The sequence below is a fragment of the Cydia pomonella genome, chromosome 16, assembly GCF_033807575.1.
Source record: "Cydia pomonella isolate Wapato2018A chromosome 16, ilCydPomo1, whole genome shotgun sequence".
NCBI classification, from domain to species: domain Eukaryota; kingdom Metazoa; phylum Arthropoda; class Insecta; order Lepidoptera; family Tortricidae; genus Cydia; species Cydia pomonella.
In genome coordinates this window covers 16,349,512-16,374,095 of record NC_084718.1, presented here as the reverse complement: position 1 = coordinate 16,374,095, position 24,584 = coordinate 16,349,512, and the positions used below count along the sequence as shown (strand labels likewise).

Here is a 24,584-nt window from a genome sequence, read left to right as displayed (position 1 = left end):
TATCGATACCAACCAAGTCCCTAAAATATGTATACAAGACTTTATTGCCCATATATTAAGACGTATACATATTTTTGGCACTTTGTCTGTATCTATATTTTCAGACGTGACCGTACATAGGTAATTCTCTTGATACGTCTGTCGCTGAGTGTACAGTTACGGGATTACGTAAAATAGATTTGTGAATTTTAACAAAGATAATTTTAAATAGAGGTGGATTGTCAAAGAAAATTTTGTAGCCAGCCACAGTAAATTTAATGCCATCTTTCGACACATTATTAAACTTAGAACGCCATTTGACTTTGATCCTTATTCATTCACTGATGTGTTAAATTTGTTTAATCAAAAAGTGGCGCCATCCAATAGGCGTCATATCATTTCGAGCCATAGCGCTACAACCTGTTGCCGACGCCAGGTGAGATGACGCCACTTTTTTAAAATTTAACACATCAGTGAAAGAGTTAGGATCAAAGTCAAATGGCGTTCTAAAAGTTGTAATCATATTTCGAAAGATGGCAGTCAATTTACTGTGGCTACAAAATTTTCTTTGACAATCTTCCTCTATTTAAAATTCTCTTTGATTTTAATAATGATTTAGAAGAGTAACACATGGTTCGCCCAGATTTATTTGAACTAATTATTCATATACAAGTTGTATTATTAAAACTCCACTTAATTTTGTAATTTCTTTATTAAATATTTCATTGTTAGAAAGTAACTAACGATTGAATTTCATAATTGTTAAAATAATAAAAAGAGGTTCATATATAATAAAGATTAAATCTAAAAAATACTGCTCATGGACTATGCAGAACAGAACCAAACAATTATGTCTGCTGCCCGTTACGACGAACCAACTATGGTCACTAAACAAAATAATTTTGCACTCACATGATCACAACGTAAAATGTAAACATTTCACATACAGGAATATAATCATTCAACGTATAACTAAATAGCTTCGCTCAGTATTAAGGAGCTAACATAATAGAACTATCCGCGTGAATGTCTGGACGGGTGATATGAGGTCTCTACTAGACGGTCTTCAAAATGAAGTCAATGTACACTCAGCTGCAAAAGTGCTCACTTTATGAATGAATTGTGCATACAGTCAGCGTGGCAGAAAGCCAAAGCAACTAAAATATCGCAACATACCTTTATTGCTATAAAAATATGTTGCGATATTTTTGTCACTTAGGCTGTCACTATACACGGTGTAACACGAGGGACCTGACACATTTTAACCACACACTTCTGAGGTCAAAAGAAGGAAAAAATGTTATAAGAGTTTACGTAAATTCCGCCAAAAAAAATTTTTTTTTTTTCAAATTTTTGAATGTGAAAACTAGCACTGAAAATATATATATTTACGTTTTTTTTTTGTAAAACCTAGTTTTTGCAAAGGTTACTTGTTGCAAAGGCGTTTTAAAAGAACTTTTTTTATTATTATTAGTATTAACTCTGAAACTAGGTGAAATCCAGAGTTTATATGACATTTTAGTCTACATGTGATCATGAATACACTGTAAAACTTTCGATTTCATCATGTTACACCGAGTATATTTGATCCTAACCGTACTTGAAATATCTTCAACGATCAATAGCCATACAATAAAGTGTCTAAAAGCCGAATCATGTTTTGTGAATATTAATCACATTTGTGTACTTCTTTTTAATGTTAACAAAACCAAAGTACCTAATCAATACCGATCGATATATCGAACAACGTCCATCACACGATGATTGATCGATTAATTTTGTATACTAAATACTAATTAATTTGAGGTCGTCAATGCATCAATTGGGATTTAGGTGACTTTGGTATGGCAATTTCTATCATCGAGTAGAGACCTCAACCGTTATATAATTTTGCCATCGTAAATAAACTCTAACATGATTTCACTTGTGATTCGATTACTACGCTAAACATTTTAAAATATTAGTAACTAAATACGAACTTACTAATGAATAAATTACACACATTCCAATAGAGAAGTATGCGAGAAATGAATGGGGCTCAAACGTATACTTAATGTACCTATTCATTAGCAAGCTTCCTCATAAGCATAAGTTTCAATTCGTACATAAATCAACGTAAAAAATAATCATACGTTAGCAACTAAACGATATTGAGATAATAATTCACATTGGCACAAATAGAGATATTGTTGACCTTCCTAACCTGCCAGATTCCATACAATCCTTTAAGCGCCAGTTACATCCACACTTCCCGATATCGGGCCCGAACTCAGTCCCAATTTCCGGCCTGATAATCATTTTCCGTTTCACGGAATTACATCGATAACAATGTAAAGCATACTTTGTCTCTAATTGCCAAAAATGTTTCTATATGAACCATTTATTTACATTTCAAATATTGTAAACGATGTGAAACAATACTCCTCGGGCCCGAAATCGGGTCTGATATCAGGCCTGATAAAGTGTGGATGTAATTGGCGCTTTAATCAAAACATTCGATAAGCTGCTATTCCTTAGTATCTCTATTTGGCAGTGCTCGCAAACATTGAATACACGCGGTATAAATGCGTTAATGCGATTTCACAACTAACTTCAGCGAACCTCGCCGCCGGTGATACAAAACTTATCTGACAATTGTCATGACAATATACTTCAAATATAATTCATTCAAAATTCAAGAAATTTCACGATTGCATAACACTTATTTAGTGAGTCACTGATAGTGATAGCTAATTGTCAGTTGGCAATTGTCAGGTTAGTGTGAGAAGCTCAGGCATTCTAGATATCTGGTTCTAGACCTAAATGACACATATTGTCATGACAGTTTCATCCAAGGTCAAGCTAACACAGCGGCCGTTCAACACTTAAAACTTAACGACAACACAAATTGCCAATAAGGCCATTATAATAGCTAAATACGAATTTCAGACGTCAGTACACTATGGCATGGGATACGTTACATTTGCGGATGACAATAAATTAGAAGTTACCTAAGGTTTATTATAAAAATACAGATTCCTATATTAAATGATCTCGATAAGTTTAGCTTGCCGTCTGAGACTCACGTTAAATGCCTCTTGAAGGCCAATAAATGATTTCCGTAAATCAGTCAACTGTAAAAGCGAAAACTAACTTTAATAGAAAACATCAGAGCAGTCTTCCGTAAACTTAATGCATCGGCGAGCGATCCTAAACAATTCGACATATCACTAATTGTAAATTAGGTACTAAAATTACGATAATTTGATCGATTATAAAAATTAGGACTTAAAACTAAAACATAATAAAATTGATTTCAAATAAATTTACTCATCTACTCTAGTTGAGGGTTATAATTTTGCTTCGATTACATGTTAGGAACTATTCTACTGTACAGTTATGAAAATAATGATCGAAAATCCAAAGTAGTGAGTTATAATACTTTTAAGACATCGACATTTAATGCGAACACGTTGACAGTTATAAAGCGTACTTACGATTCCACCGTCCGCACAAGTAAGGTACTACGGTACGAATTTGTTCTATCCAAAATAAAAGTCGCCACCACTGTTTGACAGTAGGCGCTAGCTGTCATGTCGGTCATTACACTATATTGCGTTATATATCATTATAAGACTACGATACGTTACTCATTGCTTTTACAGGCAAAACGATTAAAGAAATATATGTTATTACAATATCCATACAATAATGTTCTGAGGTCCAATTTGACTTGACCAAGTGGCAAAAGGCGATTTGGGTAACATACCACTACGTTAGAATTAGGTTACCATTGCAAAAGTAGCGATAAAGTTGCCATGTCACCAATAACTTTCTCGAATCAAATAGGGTCCCAGTTAGACTTAACATCGTATCACTTGTTCGTGTGGTGTTGTTGAGTTATTATTTAGAATAAGTTTTATCTAAGACACTACTTCTACGGTACTAGTATTCACAGAGCTTGTTATAGCATAGGGAAGGCAGACGCCGTAGTCTTAATCAAATAAGAGAGATACTAGAAACGCTAATGTGGAATAACTATAGTCAATCCACTTTTAAAGCCCCAAGAATTATTGGGAAAGAATAACATAAGCTTATTCACGTGGCTACCTCTTCGGTATTTAAGGATTAGTTTTTAATACCATAATAATCTGTAATTAAATATTATGTAAGTTCATTGGAAAATTTTAATGAAAAGGCGGGTCAACACACAGCGAGCATACGCGCGAGGCAGTTTCCTCGCGCACAAATCGGCCAGACGTGCTCGGCGCGCTCAGGCGAAGAAACGCGCGCGCCGCCTCGGGAAAATGGCTCAAATGGAAATTGCCTCGCGTGTGCTCGCTAGCTGTGGACCCGCCTATTTGGTACTAATTCTACCACAATAAATGGTAAGATAGCCTTTCAGTAGTGACATTCATGGAAGAATCATGTTCGAAAAGAAAACATACAAGGCATCATTAGTGCACATTGTGTATATAAACATTGGGTATATACTTCTATAACATATGTAGTAAATACGCTGCCTCTATGTAGATATTAGCAAAATATTCTGTACATAACTTTGCTTGTGTCCAATGTTCTACATGAATAATCATTAGCCATGTATAGGTACTTATATATAATTATTGCGGTGGGTATATAACACTGTTAAGATTTTAAAGTGACATGGATCGAGGTAGACCTACTTTACTGATTACTTTCTGAACATTGTTTAAATGTGAACCTTACGCTTCATACAGTAAGGTTGCTTTTACGTTGAGTTCAATAAGTAAACAGTCTATTATTTAATTTCTATAATCTTAATACTTATGAATTTTAAGAACACTTCATCAGAGCCGGTTTGTATTGTGATGTGAATACCGTATTTAATTTAGAAAAATAATGCATTTATTATATAAACTCATTATTCTACAACTTATCCTAAAGCTATGTGTCCCATGTACTTTTAACAGCTATGTACTAGCCCCGAGTCATAAAACTTCCTTATATGTGAATTTCAGATGTTTAAATTTAATTTGCAATTCATTTGCAATTTTAAATAGAGCAAATCACTCAGGTTTTTTTTGGAAACCGAATTGTCAAGTGACACAAATAATTCACACTAATGAAGACAGTGTCAGATGACTATTGTCATGTTAGTGTGACACGAATCAGACTGACGCACTTTAGTATAGTAGTAGATACAGTCAAATCAAAACTATGTAAACACTTTTTTGCGTTAATTCAACGGATTACGGTGAAAAAATGTGCACATATTTATGAAACGGACTATATAATTATTTACTGTATAGTATACAGTCACCATCGGATAATTCGGAACGACCAAGGTGATTACATATATCTCTTTCTCATAAAAGTCTCTGTTATCCAAATGTCAAAGTGCATGTTCAGATATTTTTGAGCACCTTGGCCGCCCCGATATATCTGACGGCGACAGTACAAGTATTCTTTAGTAGTAAGTTGTATGACCCAGGGCCCGAGGCACTATCATAATCGTCATGTAGAACATTGCTAGATTGTGACTTGTTCACAAAACGGCCGATTCTAACTGAGTATCACGGTTAATCATGTAAAGCTTACAACGGTTTATAATTTCAGGAAAATAAATTATTTCACCACCAATCTAAATGCAGATTACGACAGTCATTTTTCTTTTTTTTATCGTCATTGCGGCGGCATCAGAGGAATTAAGTCGTACATAATGTGATGTGGGAAGACTTGCAGACGAAAATTCTATGTAAAATGGCGTTCAAAGAAGCAGACAAAAATGTAAACAAGCTTTTTCTGTAATCAATTATTTTTGAACAATCATTCAATATATGCTTGGGTCATATTCATGCATTGTCATTTCATATTGTTATTGATTTTGGATGTTATTTTATTGTATTTAAATCAGTTTGACATCGATTATAATAACGATTTAAATTGATTATCTTCACATGCCTACAGTTAACACAATAAAAGTTGGTAAAACGTGCACGTATTTTTAATAAAATCGTTTCGGTAAATTTGAGGTTAAATGTTAAATAGTAATGTTTACATTTCGTCCATATCTTTTGAGCATCACTTTAATCACACTAGCCGAGTATGGCGTCCCTCTCTTACTAGCCGTAAAAGAAAGAGCGGGGCTACTATGACGCCACCGCAATAATCCGCTCATAACAGCTGAACAGTAAGCGTAGTGTAACAGAGAAGGGTAATAATTACTGCGAATTTCACACAAAGTTCTTCGCAATAACGAGATAACATCACTTTTGAAATGTCAGCCTCATAACTCATAACAGTAGTATTTGGAGTACTTTACTCTTTAACGAGCATAAGTTTGCCAAAATTAAACCCTATTATTATTCGTAATAAAGTTCAATTTTTTTGTAGGAAATATTTCCTCTGCATTATAAAGTTTATAGAAGCTTAGTTTAAGTGACGCCATCTACAATTTCCTGTAAAGAATTTTCGTTTTGATTTGCAGTCAATATGTATCCTTCTCCGCTAAAAAGCAACAAAAATAGGTATTATGTACCTATTTTCATCACTTAATTATTCGCAACAAAAATAGGTATTATGTACCTATTTTCATCACTTAATTATTCGCACTTAAGTGTTATTCTCTACCGGTCTTATAGTGCAGTCTCCCACCGTAGTTATCGGAGTGATCGTGACCGAGCTGGGGGTCGAAGCTGGCACAATAGTGGAGTTATCCTGTACCTGTTCCAACTTGTCTTCTTTGTTCGGTTCCTCGTTGTTAGGCGGGAGTTTGACGATCTGGCAGTCGCCTACGGTCATGATTTGCGTTTCTACGCCGACCGATGGTACGTTTTCTTCTGGTTCCACTCTTGAAGTTTCCTCTTCGTCTGAGGATGAATCTGATACGTCTATAGTGCGGTCATGTGAGGTTTCACTGACCGCGCTCTGATCCTGGTCCACGTTGCGGTCGGGGTCGACGCTGGTTACTCCGTATCCGTAGGCGGCGAGGGCTGGGTTGTACATCATTTCGGTCAGGTAGGAGAAATCTCCGAAGGGCAGGTTGGTGGCATTGTAGTTCTCGTTGGGGCGGCCGTCTGAAAAAAAGGTGCGTTTAGTTGTAATGTCGGCTTTGAGTTATACTACATTGCCTATCTACTCGAGAAACAATTTCAGAACTACGGTCGCTCGGCAAACAGTCAATAAAGAAACTTATTATAGCAAAATGTGCCTACTTTGCTCCCCACCGGGTAATTGTGCTCCAACAGGTTTTATATATGAAAAGTATATACCAACCTGAAAAGTGTTGTAATATGATAGTTGGTCTATTTTAAATCGGAATATACACCGCGGGCTAATAAACCCCACAAATTTTAACCACGCATTCCCGAGGTCATAAGAAGCAAAAAATGTTATGTGAGTTTTCGCCAAATTCGCCAAAAATTAAAAAAAAATTGCCGAAAAAAAAAATTTGTTTTGCGTTTCCTGTACACGACATGTTATTTATTTTTACATTTTGATAAAAAAGAAACATTACAACGAATAAGGATTTTTTAATTTTTTATTTATAGATTAAAATTTCGAGTGTCCTTTAAGACTGTCCTAAAAAAGTCTGTCCATACGTTTACATGTCTAAACCAAGTCACATAGTGGTAACGCCTAGTGTTGGCCGAACGTTAATTAAAGTTGAAAATATTAAAAAATAACCATTACAAATTGAACCGTAAACCGTAACGAACGGTTACAGTTTACGGTTCAATTTGTAATGGTTAATTTTATTTTCAATTCTAATTAACGTTCGGCCAACACTGGTAGCGCCACAGATAAAAAGCATAATCGCGAGCACAGAAGCATAATCGCGAGCAATCCTAATCTCTTACTTTTTTATATTAATTATAGTTAATAGTTACCCATCTTTGTAATGCAATACTCTAAGAAGTACAAGTATTGTTACTAAGAGTGACTAAGTTTATTGATAGCTCATAGAAACGGGACTTAATAATGTGTAAAAACCGTGAAAGTTTAATCAGTGTTAAGTCTATTGATGTAAATGTTTTTTTTCTTTCAATCTTTTCTCTTTCTTTCATGACCACAAAAGTAGTATTATATATTTCGATGTATAATGTCCGATCGTCCTTAGTCTGGGACCGGTCTGAAAACCAGCGCCGGGCATGTCGGCCCGGCACACGCTGAGACTGGAACCCTTTGCCCAATACAATAAATACAATACCGGTTGATTTGTATAAATTATTAATGTATCTTTTTTTAACTATTATGTAACCTTATTCTCCTATGTACTTGTATGTGGCAATAAATGATTCTTATTCTTAAAAAGGCGGTTTATACTAAATTATAACAGAAACTAATTTTCACAAAAATTGACATCTCTAAAACAAGATCGATTTCAGGAAACTTTGTATGACATTTTAGTCTCTAAATGCTGTCAAGAATACACCTTTAGAATCTGTCGGGTTTAATTGGCCCACGGTGTATATCAACATACCTACTACAATACAATAATTATAGTATTCAAATTCATTTTCGAATATTGGAGCAAAGTAGACACATTTTACGGTATACAATAAAATATTAAAGTACTTTTCGAAACTTAATTTCATTATTTAAAATAATATTAAGAGAAGGCAAGAAAAAGACTAGTAAAGTAGTGCAATATACTGTCGTGCCAGGAAATTTGCAGCTGAAGTAGATTTTGCTTTTTCAGCGCAACAATGTACTGGGCCGTACAGCGCCATATACATATCCGTCAAATTTTTGGGTGTATTGCACAACTCTGCGTTGCCTTTATATGACCTTGACCGTTGAAGCCGTTATGCCAACCGTGGTACTGCAATGTGCTTTTATTTGTTTTTTTTTTAGTTAGTGTAAGTAACATAGCAAAGCGGATATATGTCAATACTAATACTTACCGTTATGCAGGCGTTTTATAATTTGGAAGAGTGTTAATAATATCATACCGTTTATATTTTTGTTAGAAATACCGAATACCTCATTACCCCAGGGAGCTATTATAATGAATGTCGTTACTAAAATATAATCTAATAGATAGTTATGGTTGCACAATGAGCAGGTTTGGCCGCGACAATATCTCGAGCGAGAGATACTGTCGCTGCGCAATGTCGTAGAACTGAGAGACCTAGTCAAAAATGCACTCCATAGACCACTTCACGAATGTACAAAGGCTACAGTCCGGGAAGAATCTTGCCAACGGCCTTCATATGACGACCTCGACCACTCTGACAAGAGTGTGACGACAAAGAAGATAGTCGAAATAGCTGTTTCATTAGGCGCCTCGCGAGGAAATGACCGCGCAGCTCGGTCTGTGTAGACGTGCCTCGCTCGAGGCATGGCGGCCGTGAGTGCGTTTGCTTCGCCCGAGGCATGTCTACATAGACAGAGCTGCTCTGCGCGGCAAATCTTCGCGAGGCGCCTCGTTCTGTGTGGACTCGCCTATTAGAGCGTGTTCTAATAGTTACTTTTGTGTATACCACTTTTTTTTGTTAGGACACTTTTTTACCAAACATACGAAGTGACCTCGCATACATTTTACAGTCAATTTGTAGTATTTAAGAGATAACATCTTCTCAACACTCGTACCCTTACTAACCCATGCAAAAAAATTGAGTTGATATTTCAAAACTAATTTAGAGTTCAGTTTCGTTTATACTAAACTTCTGCTTTCAAATATCAACTGTAAACACCATTAGACTTATATTCGATTAACGACATCTTTATAAACAGCATATAAAGGCAAGCTCGTGTTAGACAGGCCATGCTAAAACGTGTGAATACTAACAAATCTTATTCAAGTCCATTGCTATGTTGTACTGCATCGGTAAGTCGGTACCTAGGGAAGGGATATATGCTGATTAGCGTGGCACACCTTGTGGGGAAAATTTGGAAAATGTGTTTATCTTATAACAGCCAAATGTAGTTTATCTTCGACAAGACGAATCCCTCTCTGATAAACTTAGTAGAGCGAGACAAATGTTTTAGGACCAGCAATTTCGCCAAGAAGTCATTAGGTCATCTTTATGTAATTTGCAGACTAAACTGACAAAACGCTTGGGTTTGGTTTTATTTACGAAGATTCATAACAAAATCACGTTCATAATTTTTTATTGTGACTCTAATTATGAAGATTTCTAAACAAGAATTGTTGTTTAGGACTTTAGGACCTGTAGCTGATGATTGAACCAATATATTACATTAAAATATGATTAGATATAAAAGCTTATTCTAATACTTTTGGCACACACATCTTATCAATCGGCGAGTAAAACGATAGGCTGAAGACGGACTTCCATATGCGTGATATGAGTCATTCAAGAGGGTTATTACATTTCCCATGTCAATCGCATAAGTCAAATTGGCATCGCGGAGATTTTGTTTAAATGATTCCTAAAAACCAATAGTGGTGATTATAAACATAACAATATCACATTTAAACTTAAAGCAAAGGTTACAAGGTACTGGAGTTATTTGTTTTGAAGCCTATTCGGTGATAAAACGAATTAATTTTATCAATTGAGTCGAATTAGGTATTATGTAAATGGTAAAATATTTTAGAAAATAGCTTTAATCTGTTTTTGTAATAACACGCAATTTTATAATTATCACAAACTTATCTCTCATAGGTTTTTACTCGCCAACAGATATACATATAATAAATTCAAAATAAGGGACGCCAACCAAAACGCTTATATAAATATGCTATACAAAACATAAATCTTTATAATCTATGAACCAACAATGGAAATAGTGTGAAGCGAAACAAAAGCATAATGCAAAGGCAAAAAAATGAACACATGCCTTTAACACACACACACACACACACATAAGTGGGGAGTGATGTGAACTATAATAGACTTAGTCATCAAGTAAAAACAGTAATGATTCACCACTTTAGATTTCTGGCGTCAGTACTTTTTGTGTACTTATTTGAACTTTGGTTTCATTGTGACGATAGTTTGTCTAATTTATTTGAACATGTTCGTACGTAACGAGAATTTTATATGTCTAAGTACATATAATATTTAACTTAATAATTCAATGTATCAATGATTGAAAGGATTTTAATTCTCAAAACCAAAATTATATTTGTTTAAATATGGTATAAAAATAAAACACAACATAACCACAAATAAACATTTTCTTTTTGAAGAAAACAAAATCATAATTAGAGCATCAAATACAGCTAAATAATCACACTGACAACAATTGTTAAACATAACAAAAAACAATTAAATTCTTCTTAAAATACAACAAGTAATAAAAACATCAACAGTTTTACTTATACACTTAATAATTCTCTTCTTAATAAATCTACATAATTTAAATCTTACTTAATCAGTCTGTTAAAAACTTAATTTTGTCTTAACTTTTTTTTTATATGTAATCGATGACACCAGCTTACGTCATGACTGCAATCAAAACAAATCAGGGAGCAAGTATTTCATCTAAACAGCATGGTTTGGGTAGTTTGAAAAAGAAGCGGATCAATCTGTTAGATTGATAAATATTGTAATATTGTTGATACCCGTATGGGTGAGTGTGCATGAACAGTTGAGGGCGACACCTGTTTATAGACGTTAATTGTTAAAAAGTAAGGTACGAAGTAGAAAAATACGAAGAATGTCGTACATTGACCTGCTATTTCCTATCTCTACCGCAGGCGCGTTATGTATATATGGCTATTCCGCTCGCACAATGGCACTGATCACTAGCGTCATGGGCGGGACAGCAATATAATTACGCGCGTGCGATAAGAGATAGGAAGTGGCGGATCAATTGTACGAAATTGTTCATGCTTCATGTCTCACCCTTCAACGCTCACGGTCCCTGTAGTATAAGGTGCCATTTCCACAGTGACGTAAGCTCGTGTTGGAGCTGTGTTCTAGCAGGAGAGGCACTTACCGGTGCGCGCGGGCAGCAGGTAGTTCTTGGGCGGGCGGCCGCGCTTGCGCTTGAGCAGCAGCTGCTGGCCGGACGGCAGCGCCGACATGCTCAGGTTGCTGAGGTTGTGCGCGTTGCCCATCACCGTGCCGCCCGTCAGCACGCAGCCCTCCAGGTCTGTGCGACATTCAACCAAGGTTCAAAATGTAAATAGAAGCGTCTGCACAATGCAAACTGCCTCGTGAGACAATTGCCGCGCGAAGCAACTATACGTTTGTGTAATTGTGCCTCTAACAGGAAAGGCACATCTTCACAGATCGAGCTGCATTAACACCGCGGTTTCTTTGCGAAACGGCTTGCAAAACCAAATGATAAGGTCGGACCGCATCCACAGTCTCGGTCTCGGCATCCCCAGCCGGAAATCGAGCAGAAATCTCGGTCTCGGTTCTCAGCCAAAATGAGCCGAGATTCTAGGTCAGACCGAGACTAGGCAAGGATTTATGATGGGTCATTTTGAATTAACCGGGCGCGTTCTAAGCCACCCGTTGGTTGCATCGCCCGGTTGGTGTGACCTTTTCTGTGATTTTGAGTGGTTTCGTGCCTACAGTTTACGCCAATTACTTATCAAATTCTAGGTGTAAGGGGTCGTTTTTGTTTTGTTGTTGTTGTTATTGCGGAAGAGTTAATAAATGAGTGTACATAGATTGTTATCGCGTTGTAACTTAAATTAACTTGATGAGTGAAAGACGACGATACTTAGTAAAATATAATACTATTTAAGCCATAGATATAAGAAGTAAGGAGATTTATAACGAAGCATAATTTCAACGAGTCTCGCTGTCTCCAACTGTCCCCCACCACATCATTAAAGGCGTGGCCAGACAACCAACTCACGCGCTGTGATTGGCCAAACCGCGCGGTGTAGGAGCCTAGAGCGGCGGCACTAGAGTGAGGACAATTCGATAGAGCTATCGATATTTTACATGTTCTGAAAATGACCTTAGAGTTTTGACATTTTTGTTTTAAGTAATAATTGCCATAGACTTAATTTATATTCCTTTAAATTTTTGACCTTATTTACGAGCTAAGAATTTTTAGGTACGTGTAAGGTATATTAGTTGAGCCATAAGTTCTCTCACAAAGGTTTTTACTGATAAAATGTAACACAAAGCTTATAATTTAAAAAAAAACATGTACCATGATGCGAAAGCTTGTTTATGCTTAACTAATCAAATTGGTTTACATTTTAGTCATTATTTGATGTAATATATGTTTGTTTAAATTGTTTACTTTGGGATTGTCGTTAGACGCGAGCGCTTCATTAAAAAAAAAAGTTTCAGGTTATTATAGCATATTTTGTCACCAATTGAAAGCAATTCCAGCATGTTATATAGTAAGTATAATGCACCATTAAATAAGCTTTTATATCATATGTACGAATAATAAGGAAACAGTAATCATAATTATCAGTAAAAATCTTTCTGATAGAACTTTTGGATCGACTAAGTATACAATATACTATTATTTTAAACATATTTATATTCTATCTGTAACTGTAACTGTAACTGGAAACATTGTTCTTGAAAATGATCCGAACAAATAACACTTTTCTCGCTCGTAAACCAGTTAGGGCCCTCTTCCTGTAGCATCTATCAATTTTTCGTTAATACTGGGATTTTCGGGAAATTGAAAAAAATTGCAATCATGAACATATTTCTTTTTTGACTCACTGTAAACTGTACCTCTGTAAATTCCATTCACCACCGTTTCTTTTTCAATTGTTAACTCTAAATAATTGTATATTATTATTTTCAATTGTAGTATTGTTTTTTTTTACTTGTAAACCGTATTATCCACCACAGGACAGGCTATGCCTAGTGTGGGGGCCAGCATAAATGTAATACTGTTATTATTTTATTTCTGAAACAAAACATTTGTACATTTGTACAATTGTACTTAATTAAATCAGTTTATTTTTTGGCTTACCTTTTCGATTTTTAATCCAAATTAATAAGTATTAAATTAAACATTAGGTGCATATAAAATAATTGTAAAATTTTACTTGAAAAATAATTACTTTCGTATGAAAGTAATTATTTTTAATGTGTGTTTACAGTATATCCAAACATTTTTATCGATAACGCTCAAAGATCAATTATATGCACGAGCACCACTCTACTTCGCGGCGTCAATGAAGGGAGCGGTTGGCGGTCGTACCAAGAAACAATAATGTCCCTGTGAATATCGTTAGCGGTTTAATGCATTGCGCCGTTGCTAAGGACACTACAAATAGTTTTCCATGCCAAAGCGTCAATGTAGAATGCATAGACAAATTGCCACGCGTTTGTATGACAACATGGTCTGACTCAGAAAAATCATATGTCACTGGATTTATTTGTTAAAATGTGTGGTTTTATTGACTAATACGTGAAAAAAAATGTACTATGTAACTCCATGATCCTTATAGTTTTTGGATGCACTCCTATTTCGACACAAAATAACGCTATAATTCGGCATTTTAATAAAATTGACGCGCACATTGTTCAATGACAGCTAATTTGCTACTGTCTTACGGCGGGCCGGTATGGCCACGATGTGGCCATGTCGCGGCGACACGCGCCACGCCTCCGTCAGCCATCTAGTACTTTCTATGATCTGAGATTTAAGCGCTACGAATTGATTATAATAACTTTGTTTCTGATAAATCGTCGAATTTGAATATTAAAGTATTTTAGTGTAAAATTCGTATTTATTCCTCTATTTTATAAAATCTGGGTCTCGGTCACGGCCGATAATTCTATTGAATCTCGGTCTGTTCATTCTCGGCCGAGACAAAAAAGCGTTCTCGGTCGGACCAAATGATTTATAAAAAGAAAGATTCTAAACTGTAGTTACAACAGAATATTCACGTTAAACGCAAAGCAATATTGAGATGGAGCGTAAAATATTACGGGTTCCTAAAAAAATTGATAAAAAAAAACCTTTTAGACCATAATGAAGATAGATACAGAATGAACAAAATTACCACTTGACGCAGTTCGGTCTATGTAAACGTGTCTCGCTCAAGTTTTTGCCAAAAAAATAATGAACAAGCACATTTCTGTTATTAAATTGCTTAAAAGCAAAAGCTTACCAAGCGAAGTCTTGGGTGGCCGCCCCCGCTTCTTCTTGATCTTGGGCGTGAGCGGCAGCGGCGTCTTGCGCGGGCGCCCGCGGCCGCGGCGCGGCGGCTCCAGCAGCTCGCCCGCCGGCAGCTCGCTCTTCACCGCCTCCAGCGTGCTGGGGGAGCGCAACCATTCATTATTCCACTTTAATGGACCATTTTTAGGGTTCCGTAGCCAAATGGCATAAAACGGAACCCTTATAGTTTCGCCATGTCCGTCTGTCTGTCTGTCTGTCTGTCTGTCTGTCTGTCTGTCTGTCCGAGGCTTTGCTCCGTGGTCGTTAGTGCTAGAAAGCTGAAATTTGACATGGATATATAAATCAATGAAGCCGACAAAGTCGTACAATAAAATCAAAAAATTTAATTTTTTTTAGGGTACCTCCCCTACACGTAAAGTGGGGGTGAAATTTTTTTTTCGCTTCAACCTTAGAGTGTGGGGTATCGTTGGAAAGGTCTTTCAAAACTAATAGGGGTTTTCAAGAAACATTTTTTGATAAAGTGAATATATTCGGAGATAATCGCTCCGAAAGGAAAAAAAAATGTGTCCCCCCCCCCTCTAACTTTTAAACCATAGGTCCAAAAAATATGAAAAAAATCATGGAAGTAGAGCTTAAGAAAGACATTAAATGAAAACTATAGCGGACATGATCAGTTTAGCTATTTTTGAGTTATCGCAAAAAGTTTTCCCTTCATAGTAAAAAGACTTACTTTAATTAGGTACTGATTATGCAAATTTGCCTATTTGTTTAACTTGGGTGAAAGGTACCGTTTCATCCCTTGGTTAACAATTTACTATACTTTAAGCTCCAGTTTAGCTTATTGTGACGGAAGAGTAACTACGGAACCCTACACTGAGCGTGGCCCGACATGCTCTTGGCCGGTTATTATTCTTATAATTCTACTCAAAATTTAAATTTAGCTAGATATTTATTGTTGAAAATTTAATTACTTCTCAAAATACAAAACATTCTTTTTTATTGGCCAAGAATATTCCTCCAAAAACTGTCTCGACCCGGATTTCCAATGTGTTGTGCGCACCATGCCGGACATCACTTCGGAATTGTTCTCACCCTTGGTCACGATCATACCCCGGGGTTTTGGGTGCGGGAACGATCTGTGTTTGTATTTATAAAATATTTATTGTAAAATAGTTACCATAAACGTGCTCCAAATATGCTTGGATATGTTACTTTCCGTTATTAAAAATTCTGAAGCTAATGTAAACATTCCCGCACATAACACCCTTGGGTACTCACTAACCATCTCCGCTAACCAGATAGAGTCCTTCTAGAGTAAAGTATTTGTTCAATACAAAGGGGCTGGTAGTAGCTCTAGGCGGCAACATGACATCCCCGCTGGGCGTGAACACGAGATATCCAAATTCCCAATGTATGGTGCGCACCATGCCAGACATCACTTCGGAATTGTTCTCACATTTAATCTTCCTGGAGTATTGTTGGTATTTCCCTGTCGTGTACGACGGGGTTAGTAGTAGCCCTGGGTGGTAACATGACTTCCCCGCTGGGCATGAACACAAGATGTCCGGATTCCAGATGTGTGGTGCGCACTATGCCGGACATATATCACTTCCGAATTGTTCTCACGCTTGGTCGTAAATTCTATAGCCATATCGACGGATTTTCCTAGAGTATTTACCTGTTGAGTACGACGGGGTTAGTAGTAGCCCTGGGCGGTAGCATGACGTCTCCGCTGGGCGTGAACACAAGATGACCGGACTCCCTATGTGTGGTGCGCACCATGCCGGACATCACTTCAGAGTTGTTTTCGCGCTTGGTTGTGGTGGATTCGTTGGCCATGTCGACAGTTGGGTCTTCCTGGAATGGGAAATGTGGGTATAAGTGTCAAATTATTTATTAAATCGTCACTACAGCTGGTCACGTCATGTCAGACTTTATCGCGGTAGACCCGTTCATATAACGAAATAGGTGGGATGATCTTGTGAACGTTACCCGCTCGCAGATCTTGGTGTGGACGCGCAGCTTGTCGGAGCGCGCGAAGGAGCGGCCGCAGCCGCCGCACGTGAAGGGCCGCTCGCCGGTGTGTGTCAGCCGGTGTCGGGAGAGGTGGGATGATCGCTGGAATCTGTAAAGAACACATTATGAAATACTTATACTTGTGGATGTACTTATACTCTGTAAGCTGTTAATCATGTTTACCACCATGGCCCCGCCATTAAAAAATTCCAAAAGCTGGATCGATGTAAAAATATATTTAATTTCCATTTGCTAGCCGAGTGTGACATAAACGGCCGAGCGTAAAAGTCCAATCTCAAAGTCAAAGTCAAGTCACAAGGCTGCCGATGCCTGTTCCATTACGAACACTACTGAATTAATTGTGTATACTTTTCTAAGAAAATCGTCAACCTCTTGCTCTCTCGTCAAAGCTTCGTCTATTCAAATCGAACTTATTCGAGAAGAAATTTGAATGTTTACCTGAGATCACAAACGTCGCAGACGTGAGGGCGGCGCCCCTCTTCACATTCGTTGACATTGGAGTCAGACATGGAGCCGCTTGAATCAGTTTCCTCATCGTCATCCATGTTCTTGGCTTTCTCTGGATAACACACAAATTACATTAGAGTTTACTTACTCTTCTTGCCCACCCTACCAACGACTATTTTTAATATCGTATAAAAATATAAATTATAAGATCAAGACCGCGGGAATTCGGAGGCTTTTAAATTTTTCAGGCGTTTTTAGGGGGACATTAAATTTGAATCAAAACCCGTTATCAAAATATAGTTTCTTTATAACGTTTGTTGTTCGTGTCAGGGGATTTGAAAAATGAGCCTACTAGTAATGCCCCACCATAAATAACAGCCATTGGAGAAACAATTAGAATTTGTATATAAATTAGGCAGGTCCACACAGAACGAGCCGCCACGCGAGGAAAATGCCGCGCGAAGCAGCTCAATCTGTGTAGACGTGCCTTGGCCGCATTGCCTCGCGCAAGGCAATCTACCGACCGGGCTGCTCCGCGCAGCAATTTCCTCGCGGGGCGGCTCGTTCAGTGTGGACCCGCCTATTAAATGGGTTTTCCAATGGCCGTGACGGATATTATACCTACTTCACAGAATACTCACCATCAGAATCGTCATGCTCGTTGTTGGTGGGCTTCTGAAGGGCGGATAGCTGCACTACTTTGATGCCGCCCGGCTTTGGGTCGTCCTGGTTCGAGGCTGCCCCTGATGACAATAACAAATGTCATGTTTAGTACTTTTACCTTAGGACTTATGGCCTTCTCTTCTATGGACTTATTTATGACTTTTATACACACAGTCACAGCGATAGAACTGACCCACCACGTACAGCAGCTATAAAAGCCGTTCACCTAAAATTAAAAAAGGACTAGCAGTATATCATTTGTCATATATTCAGTTAGCTATATATATTACCTGACCATCATTTATTGCATTTATATCTTGTTACATCTTACTCAAGGTCTTACAAAGGACTTTTTACAGCTAGTATTCACATGTACCCTATTAGGATGTATAGTATGTATTCGAACTTCTATGCTACTTGTATTCAAGCTACGAGAGCTGACTGTATGTTTCCGTCTCTTTTTAGGTATATGGAAGGGTTGCTTATATTTTTGACAACTGAAGAGGCATGTGCTAGTCCTTCGTGACAGTCTACGGACGTCATTGGGGCATATTTAATCGTTGACATTTGTATATGCAAGTCTCTGTTTTACGGAACAGGGCCATGTTTTCAAAATGAAGGGCATTATTCCGAGCCTTGATAACAACATATTTTTGAGAGTTCTAGCAGTTAAAGGTCTATTTAAACGCGCATAAAGATTGATTAGATTGATATAAAAAACATTTGTCGCCGGCTTGACTAATTGTAAACATTCTCTTGATTGAGTAACATATGTAAAGTAAACATAAGACTAATTATTTACATCACTGCAAATAAGTAGAAACAAATTTAGTTTTTATTTAATTCTTCTGGGTTTTACAAAAGAAATCGGTTATTGATATAAATATGTATACAGTTAGCAATATTAATATATAGTTAGCTTTATTAATACTTTTGTAAAATTAAGACATAGTTATAAACATTCATCCAAAAACGAAATACGTTTTACCATGAGTAAAAAATTGGACCATAAAGCTAACATTATCTTTACATTGAATAATCTTTATATTTCAGTTAAAGATGTTATCAAAAAAAGCTTCTTTAACCCAGCGTGTCGCTGGGTTCCAACTTGTACCTTAATACGTGGATACACAAACTCGATTAGCGACTGTGTAATAGTGCAAGTAAGAAATAGCATGTTTTCTCAAGAATCAGCTACAATAGTGCAATATCTAGATCCCTATTCTTGTAGATAAAAACTAAGTGGATATTCCTACGTATTTGTTACAAAAACAGTAGCATTAGGCCGATAGACGCTAAGTAGAGATTTCCTTAAATACAATATCCTGGTTAAAATGCTACCAGCCTTTTGAAATGCCAGTAGACAAACACTAAACCCTCCAACTTAAATACATCTCACCGCGGAGTTTCACAAAAGCAAATACTAGGATTAAACTCTTACGTAAAATAATACATTTCCTCGCGCAACCATCAATTTGAGCAACAATGGCTTCAAGACAATATAATTTAGCGTAATTTCCTCCCGAGAACACAATCACCCACATTGTACTTAGACTTGTTTATTTTAAACTCCATTTACATCCAGCTTTATTATTTTAACTGGGAAAAATTGTGCAAACATATGAATATGAGGAACTTTTTGTTTGTGATTCGAAACTCTGCGAAAACAGTCGAGTAAATAACAGAGTAAAATATAAGTTAGTACCTGCTGTACTCTCTTGTCAATAGAAATGTGTTCAGATATTTATGAGCTCTTGACTGTTCGACTAGATATGTTTCGGTACATCTGTTCTTACAGAGTTGGTAAAAAGAATACATTTGTTAAAGTAAGAAAACGAGATAATTTAAATATGTTATATAAACAGACGGAGGCATATTTGGATGTAGAAAATTGCATAAAGGAGGGGTCTTTTCATCTTCATTTTTGATACGATCCCATAATGAAAGGGTAGCTAGTTTAGGCTTTAATGAACCTTTCATAGGTTTTATAAAAATTGATGACTTTTATTTTGCCATATAAAATAATTCAGCAAGCAATGAATCACAACTTTGGTTTAAGTCAAAACGTCGCATTTAATGACGCGACGTCACAACTGTCACAAGTGACCGTATAGTCCGAAATACATTGCCGCTCAAAAAAAAAAACAATTTTTTTATTAATTATGCTCCGGTAATTAAGACTGAATTAAAAAAAACTTTCATAACTGTTTTATAGCACTAAAACCTATGTCTAGTTTAAGTTTTCGGTTATATCAAAAATACACACTGTATAAGTGTAATGTAAGTAATGTTCCTGGTTCATAATTGAAATAAATCGCTTGTGAGTGGTAGTTAAATGAGACATAATTGATATTGTCTGAATGCCACTTGTTTACAAAACGAAGAAAAACATTTTACGAGTATCAGAGAACTGCAAGCAAATAACGCCTGATATAAATAAATAAGTATTTGGGGACAATCTTACATTGAGATATGATATTGCAATTATTGCTTGTAAAAGAAAGGATAGGTAACACATACAACAAAACAAACTTTGACTTTTCTGTAGGCCTAGCACAGGGGAGGCGCGACAATATCTCGCCCACGACTCGTCTTTCTCTATTAACTGTATTAATTAGAGCCGGACGGGTAGTCTATCTCGCAGATACTGTCGCTACGCCTACAGTTCTCGAATGTTAAGGATACGCGCAGGTTAATTTCTGGTTGTGACTGATATTGGCTATCGCCTCCGACGTAGTTACTTACCCCCTTATTCATAAACGTGTACTAAAGTTACGATGTCGCTAATAATAGTTTGTCCCTTTCCATCATACCAATACGTCGGAGGGGGTTAGTGGTCATTTCTCCATACAAACGTACTCGACTGTTTCCTCCGTGGTTTTTAAAGCTAGAGCAATTATTTTTTCAACACAGATTATAAGTATTAACATTTGTGTCAGATTGTTTTGCTTTTTTGATAGTGTTGTTTCTTAAGGCGCTAGTGCACTTAAAATATTCGCAAAAACGGCCTAATTTACTAGGCCGCAAAGAGAAGCATGATATTCAAATCTGACATCAATTAGCCTAAAGAGCAAAACAGTCCGACACAGACAATTTCATTACCATTTAGATCTCAAAATTTCGTTACGTTTGGTTAAGTTTTGAAGGAGGAAACAGTCGAGATCGAAACATCGTTTTTTGAGATTTTTACGCAGGATTTTTTGCCTAACCTGGCGTTGTCCTTATCGCACTAATTTTAGGAGCCGCTTCCGTTAGTGAGACGGATATGTTCACCTAAAATATTTCTAATAATCCTATAATCTCCTGTATCCTCTTAATGGGAGTTGAAAAATCAAAGTATTATGTTGTAAAGATAAAGAATAATTAAATAAATATCAAGAGAAAGTTAAGTATAAAATCGTTGATTATTGGAAATTGCTACGGACAATGTCTTACCTTTTCGGTTTAAAAATAGATTGACCTTTAAATCGCTTCGATCTTCGCCAATAATAGATTAAATTGATTAGAAACGTACTGTTTTCGGGGTTCTTAAGTTTTAATATAAGTTATCGATTTCGGTAAGGTAGTTACAAAACAAAAAGTTATTGACTGCTGAATTTAGAATGTAAGAAAAGATCGTGGTTGTCAGGTGAACTAGATAGCGCTATAGTACGGTCGCCAAGCCGCTCCGAGGCCAGATTTAATTGACTCAGCTCGGCCTTACCCACAACCGGTATCAATGTGTTCGGACAATTCTCCTGATCACCGTACATGCGGTAGTAAAGCGGAAAAATGGTGGAGGGGATAGTAATGACGTCACAAAGATGGCGGCCGGACCTATTCTTTTTGGCGGTGTATCTCGAAAACCACTTAACCGATTTTAATCATCGAGGTGTCAAATAATAGCTTATATTATGGAGATTATTTCCTTTTCTACAAACATTTACGTGAAACCTATAGGAAAAAAAATAATCACAAAAAACAGTTTTTTTATAAAATTATTATTTTTTATTTTGTAAAAATCTCCGTAAATATTAGCATTTCGCAAATTTTGTTTAATATAAAATATATTGCTTCATTATCAAGGAATATAATGAGCCTTAAAACATACAGATCGAGTAATAAACAATGAAGCTACACTCATTTATTTGCGCATGGGTAACGATAACTGGCTTTTACCGGTCGAAACTGTGGTGACTGTTACGATACGTATTGAATGGAATTTATAGAGTATCGGTTTTAATTACTGAAATCATAATTAAAATTATAAAAACCAGACACAATAATGTTACCTTACTTCGACGTTTAGTCTCTTTTTTCGTCTTAATCATAGGTAGGTACATATTTCTTTTTACTTAAAAATTTTATACAGGGTGAACTTTTAACCACCAGTCATACTCTGCGCAGCGACTTTATAGGTCATACTTAACAACTTTTACTATGGGACCAATTCCGAAATCGCGAAAAAAATTTTGACTGTCCCATATAAAGGTGCCACCAACTTTACCAGACCAACACTTTTCCAAACTGAGCTACAGCTGTCCGATGAAGTTAAGTACTTAGGACTAACTCTCGACAATAAACTCAATTGGAACAACCACATCAACAAACGGATAGACAAGGCGGGAGTTGTCTTCTGGCAGTGCAGAAGGATGATTGGTAAGAGGTGGGGACTCAACCCGAAAATTACCCTCTGGCTCTATAAGACGATAATCCGCCCCTTACTCTGTTACGGTGCTCTGGTTTGGTGGCCAAGAACAAATCTAGGCAACGTACGAGACAAACTACAAAGACTTCAAAGGCTCGCATGCGCGGCCACCACTGGCTGAACGAGGTCTACCCCGACTGCAGCCATGGAGGTCATGCTAAACCTTCCACCGCTGCACCTACACATACAGCAAGAGGCCAGTCTCTCAGCGGTAAGGTTGCGAACCCTCAAGATATGGTCTAACATCACAGGAGCTCTTCACACAAAATGCCTGGAAAAGGTGTATGACGAATTTCCAGTGCTTAGGTCAGGCACGGACCGGATTCACAAACAAGCTATCTTCGATAAAAGGTACAAAATACAGTTATATGAGGACGACAATCATGAAGGACTCAATCCCCGGGAGCTGAGAATCTTCACTGATGGGTCCAAAACAGACAGCGGATCGGGCTCTGGAACCTTCTCAGAAGACCTGAACATGTCGATCACCACTCCGCTAGGAGCCCATAACTCGGTATTCCAAGCTGAGTGCATGGGCATCATAAACGCGGCGGCTGCCATCACTGCAAGGAAGGTAGTAGGATCCTCCATCCGCATACTCTCCGACAGTAGAGCAGTCTTAATGGCTCTAAATAGCCATATAGTTACATCCAAACTTATACACGAATGCCACGAACGACTAATGGAGGTATGTCATAATAACAAGATCACCCTACAATGGATCAAGGGACACAGTGGATCCCGAGGTAACGATGCTGCGGACGAGCTTGCCAGGCAAGGATCGAATGCGGGGGCGATTGGTCCGGAACCGATTCTTCCGATACCATTTAGCAAGGTACGCTCAATGCTGCTGGCACGTACAGGGAAACTACACACAGAACACTGGCTGAACCAGACTGGATGCAGACAGGCAAAAGAAGCCATGCCTGGCATTAACGGAAAACTCACAAGGGCGCTCCTGCAACTAGGGAAGGTCCGACTGAGTATGGTAACCAGTGTCATAACAGGTCATGGACTATTTAACAAACATCTTTTCACAACAGGTGTCACAGACAGTCCCCTGTGCCGAGGTTGCATGGAGATAGAAGAAACAGCCTCTCACGTGGTGCTGGAATGCAGCGGAGTGACTCCATACAGGGCTAAACATCTCGGATCTCCGAGAGACCTCCCCGAGGTCCTACTCAACATCAAAGGTTTGATATGATTCCTCGAGGAGCTGGGCTGGCAGGACTAGCCCACCCCCAACATATCACGCAAAATAGGCGCAAGTCGTCGAGTTGCGGAAAAATCGCCCGAATACAATACAATACAATACAAGGTGCGACCAGACCGCAGCTTAAAAAACGGTCACGATACGGAATCGCAGTGACGCGTCGTATGCGTACCGTTTTTGACGCATGCTCCCCACACCGCTGTTTAAAAAACGGTGACGGTACGGAATCGCAGTGACGTGCTTCACGCGAATCTTTTTTGTTCGCAAAACAATTGCGTCTTTTACGTCACCGGTACGGTGTCTGCCATAAGATCTCCGTGTAATATTTTTTGCGATTTTTACGCAGTTCAATTTACGGTGCGTCAGCTTATTTTAAGCAGCGGTGTGGCGAGCATGCGTCATGGACCCGGGTACGTCCTTAAACTACGTCCAAAAGAGAGGTATGGGCATTGTGAATGTCATCTCGCTTTGTGTGGTAGGGCACAGCCAGTGGGTGTCATTCCAGATCCAAATTTTCTTGCGTGATTCGGCATTGGTCCCATAATAAAAGTTGTTCAGTATGAC

The 24,584-nt window shown here is 37.6% G+C and overlaps 1 protein-coding gene across 2 annotated transcripts in view; it reads right to left on the bottom strand.

The window, feature by feature from the left end:
* Positions 1–672: 672 nt before the first annotated feature.
* Positions 673–24,584, bottom strand: part of LOC133526434 (uncharacterized) — a 45,648-nt gene continuing 21,736 nt past the window's right edge. The window contains exons 6-14 of one of the 2 annotated variants that reach the window (XM_061863063.1): positions 18,099–18,200; positions 17,449–17,569; positions 16,966–17,098; positions 16,652–16,830; positions 14,966–15,111; positions 11,854–12,009; positions 9,734–9,784; positions 6,526–7,016; positions 673–6,478 (exon numbers count right to left, since the gene is read on the bottom strand). In XM_061863063.1, the coding sequence (XP_061719047.1) occupies positions 6,553–7,016; positions 9,734–9,784; positions 11,854–12,009; positions 14,966–15,111; positions 16,652–16,830; positions 16,966–17,098; positions 17,449–17,569; positions 18,099–18,200 (1,352 nt within the window). In that variant the 3' untranslated portion in view covers positions 673–6,478; positions 6,526–6,552. The remainder of the gene's footprint in view (positions 6,479–6,525; positions 7,017–9,733; positions 9,785–11,853; positions 12,010–14,965; positions 15,112–16,651; positions 16,831–16,965; positions 17,099–17,448; positions 17,570–18,098; positions 18,201–24,584) is intronic. The other variant, XM_061863064.1, reaches the window with a different exon arrangement.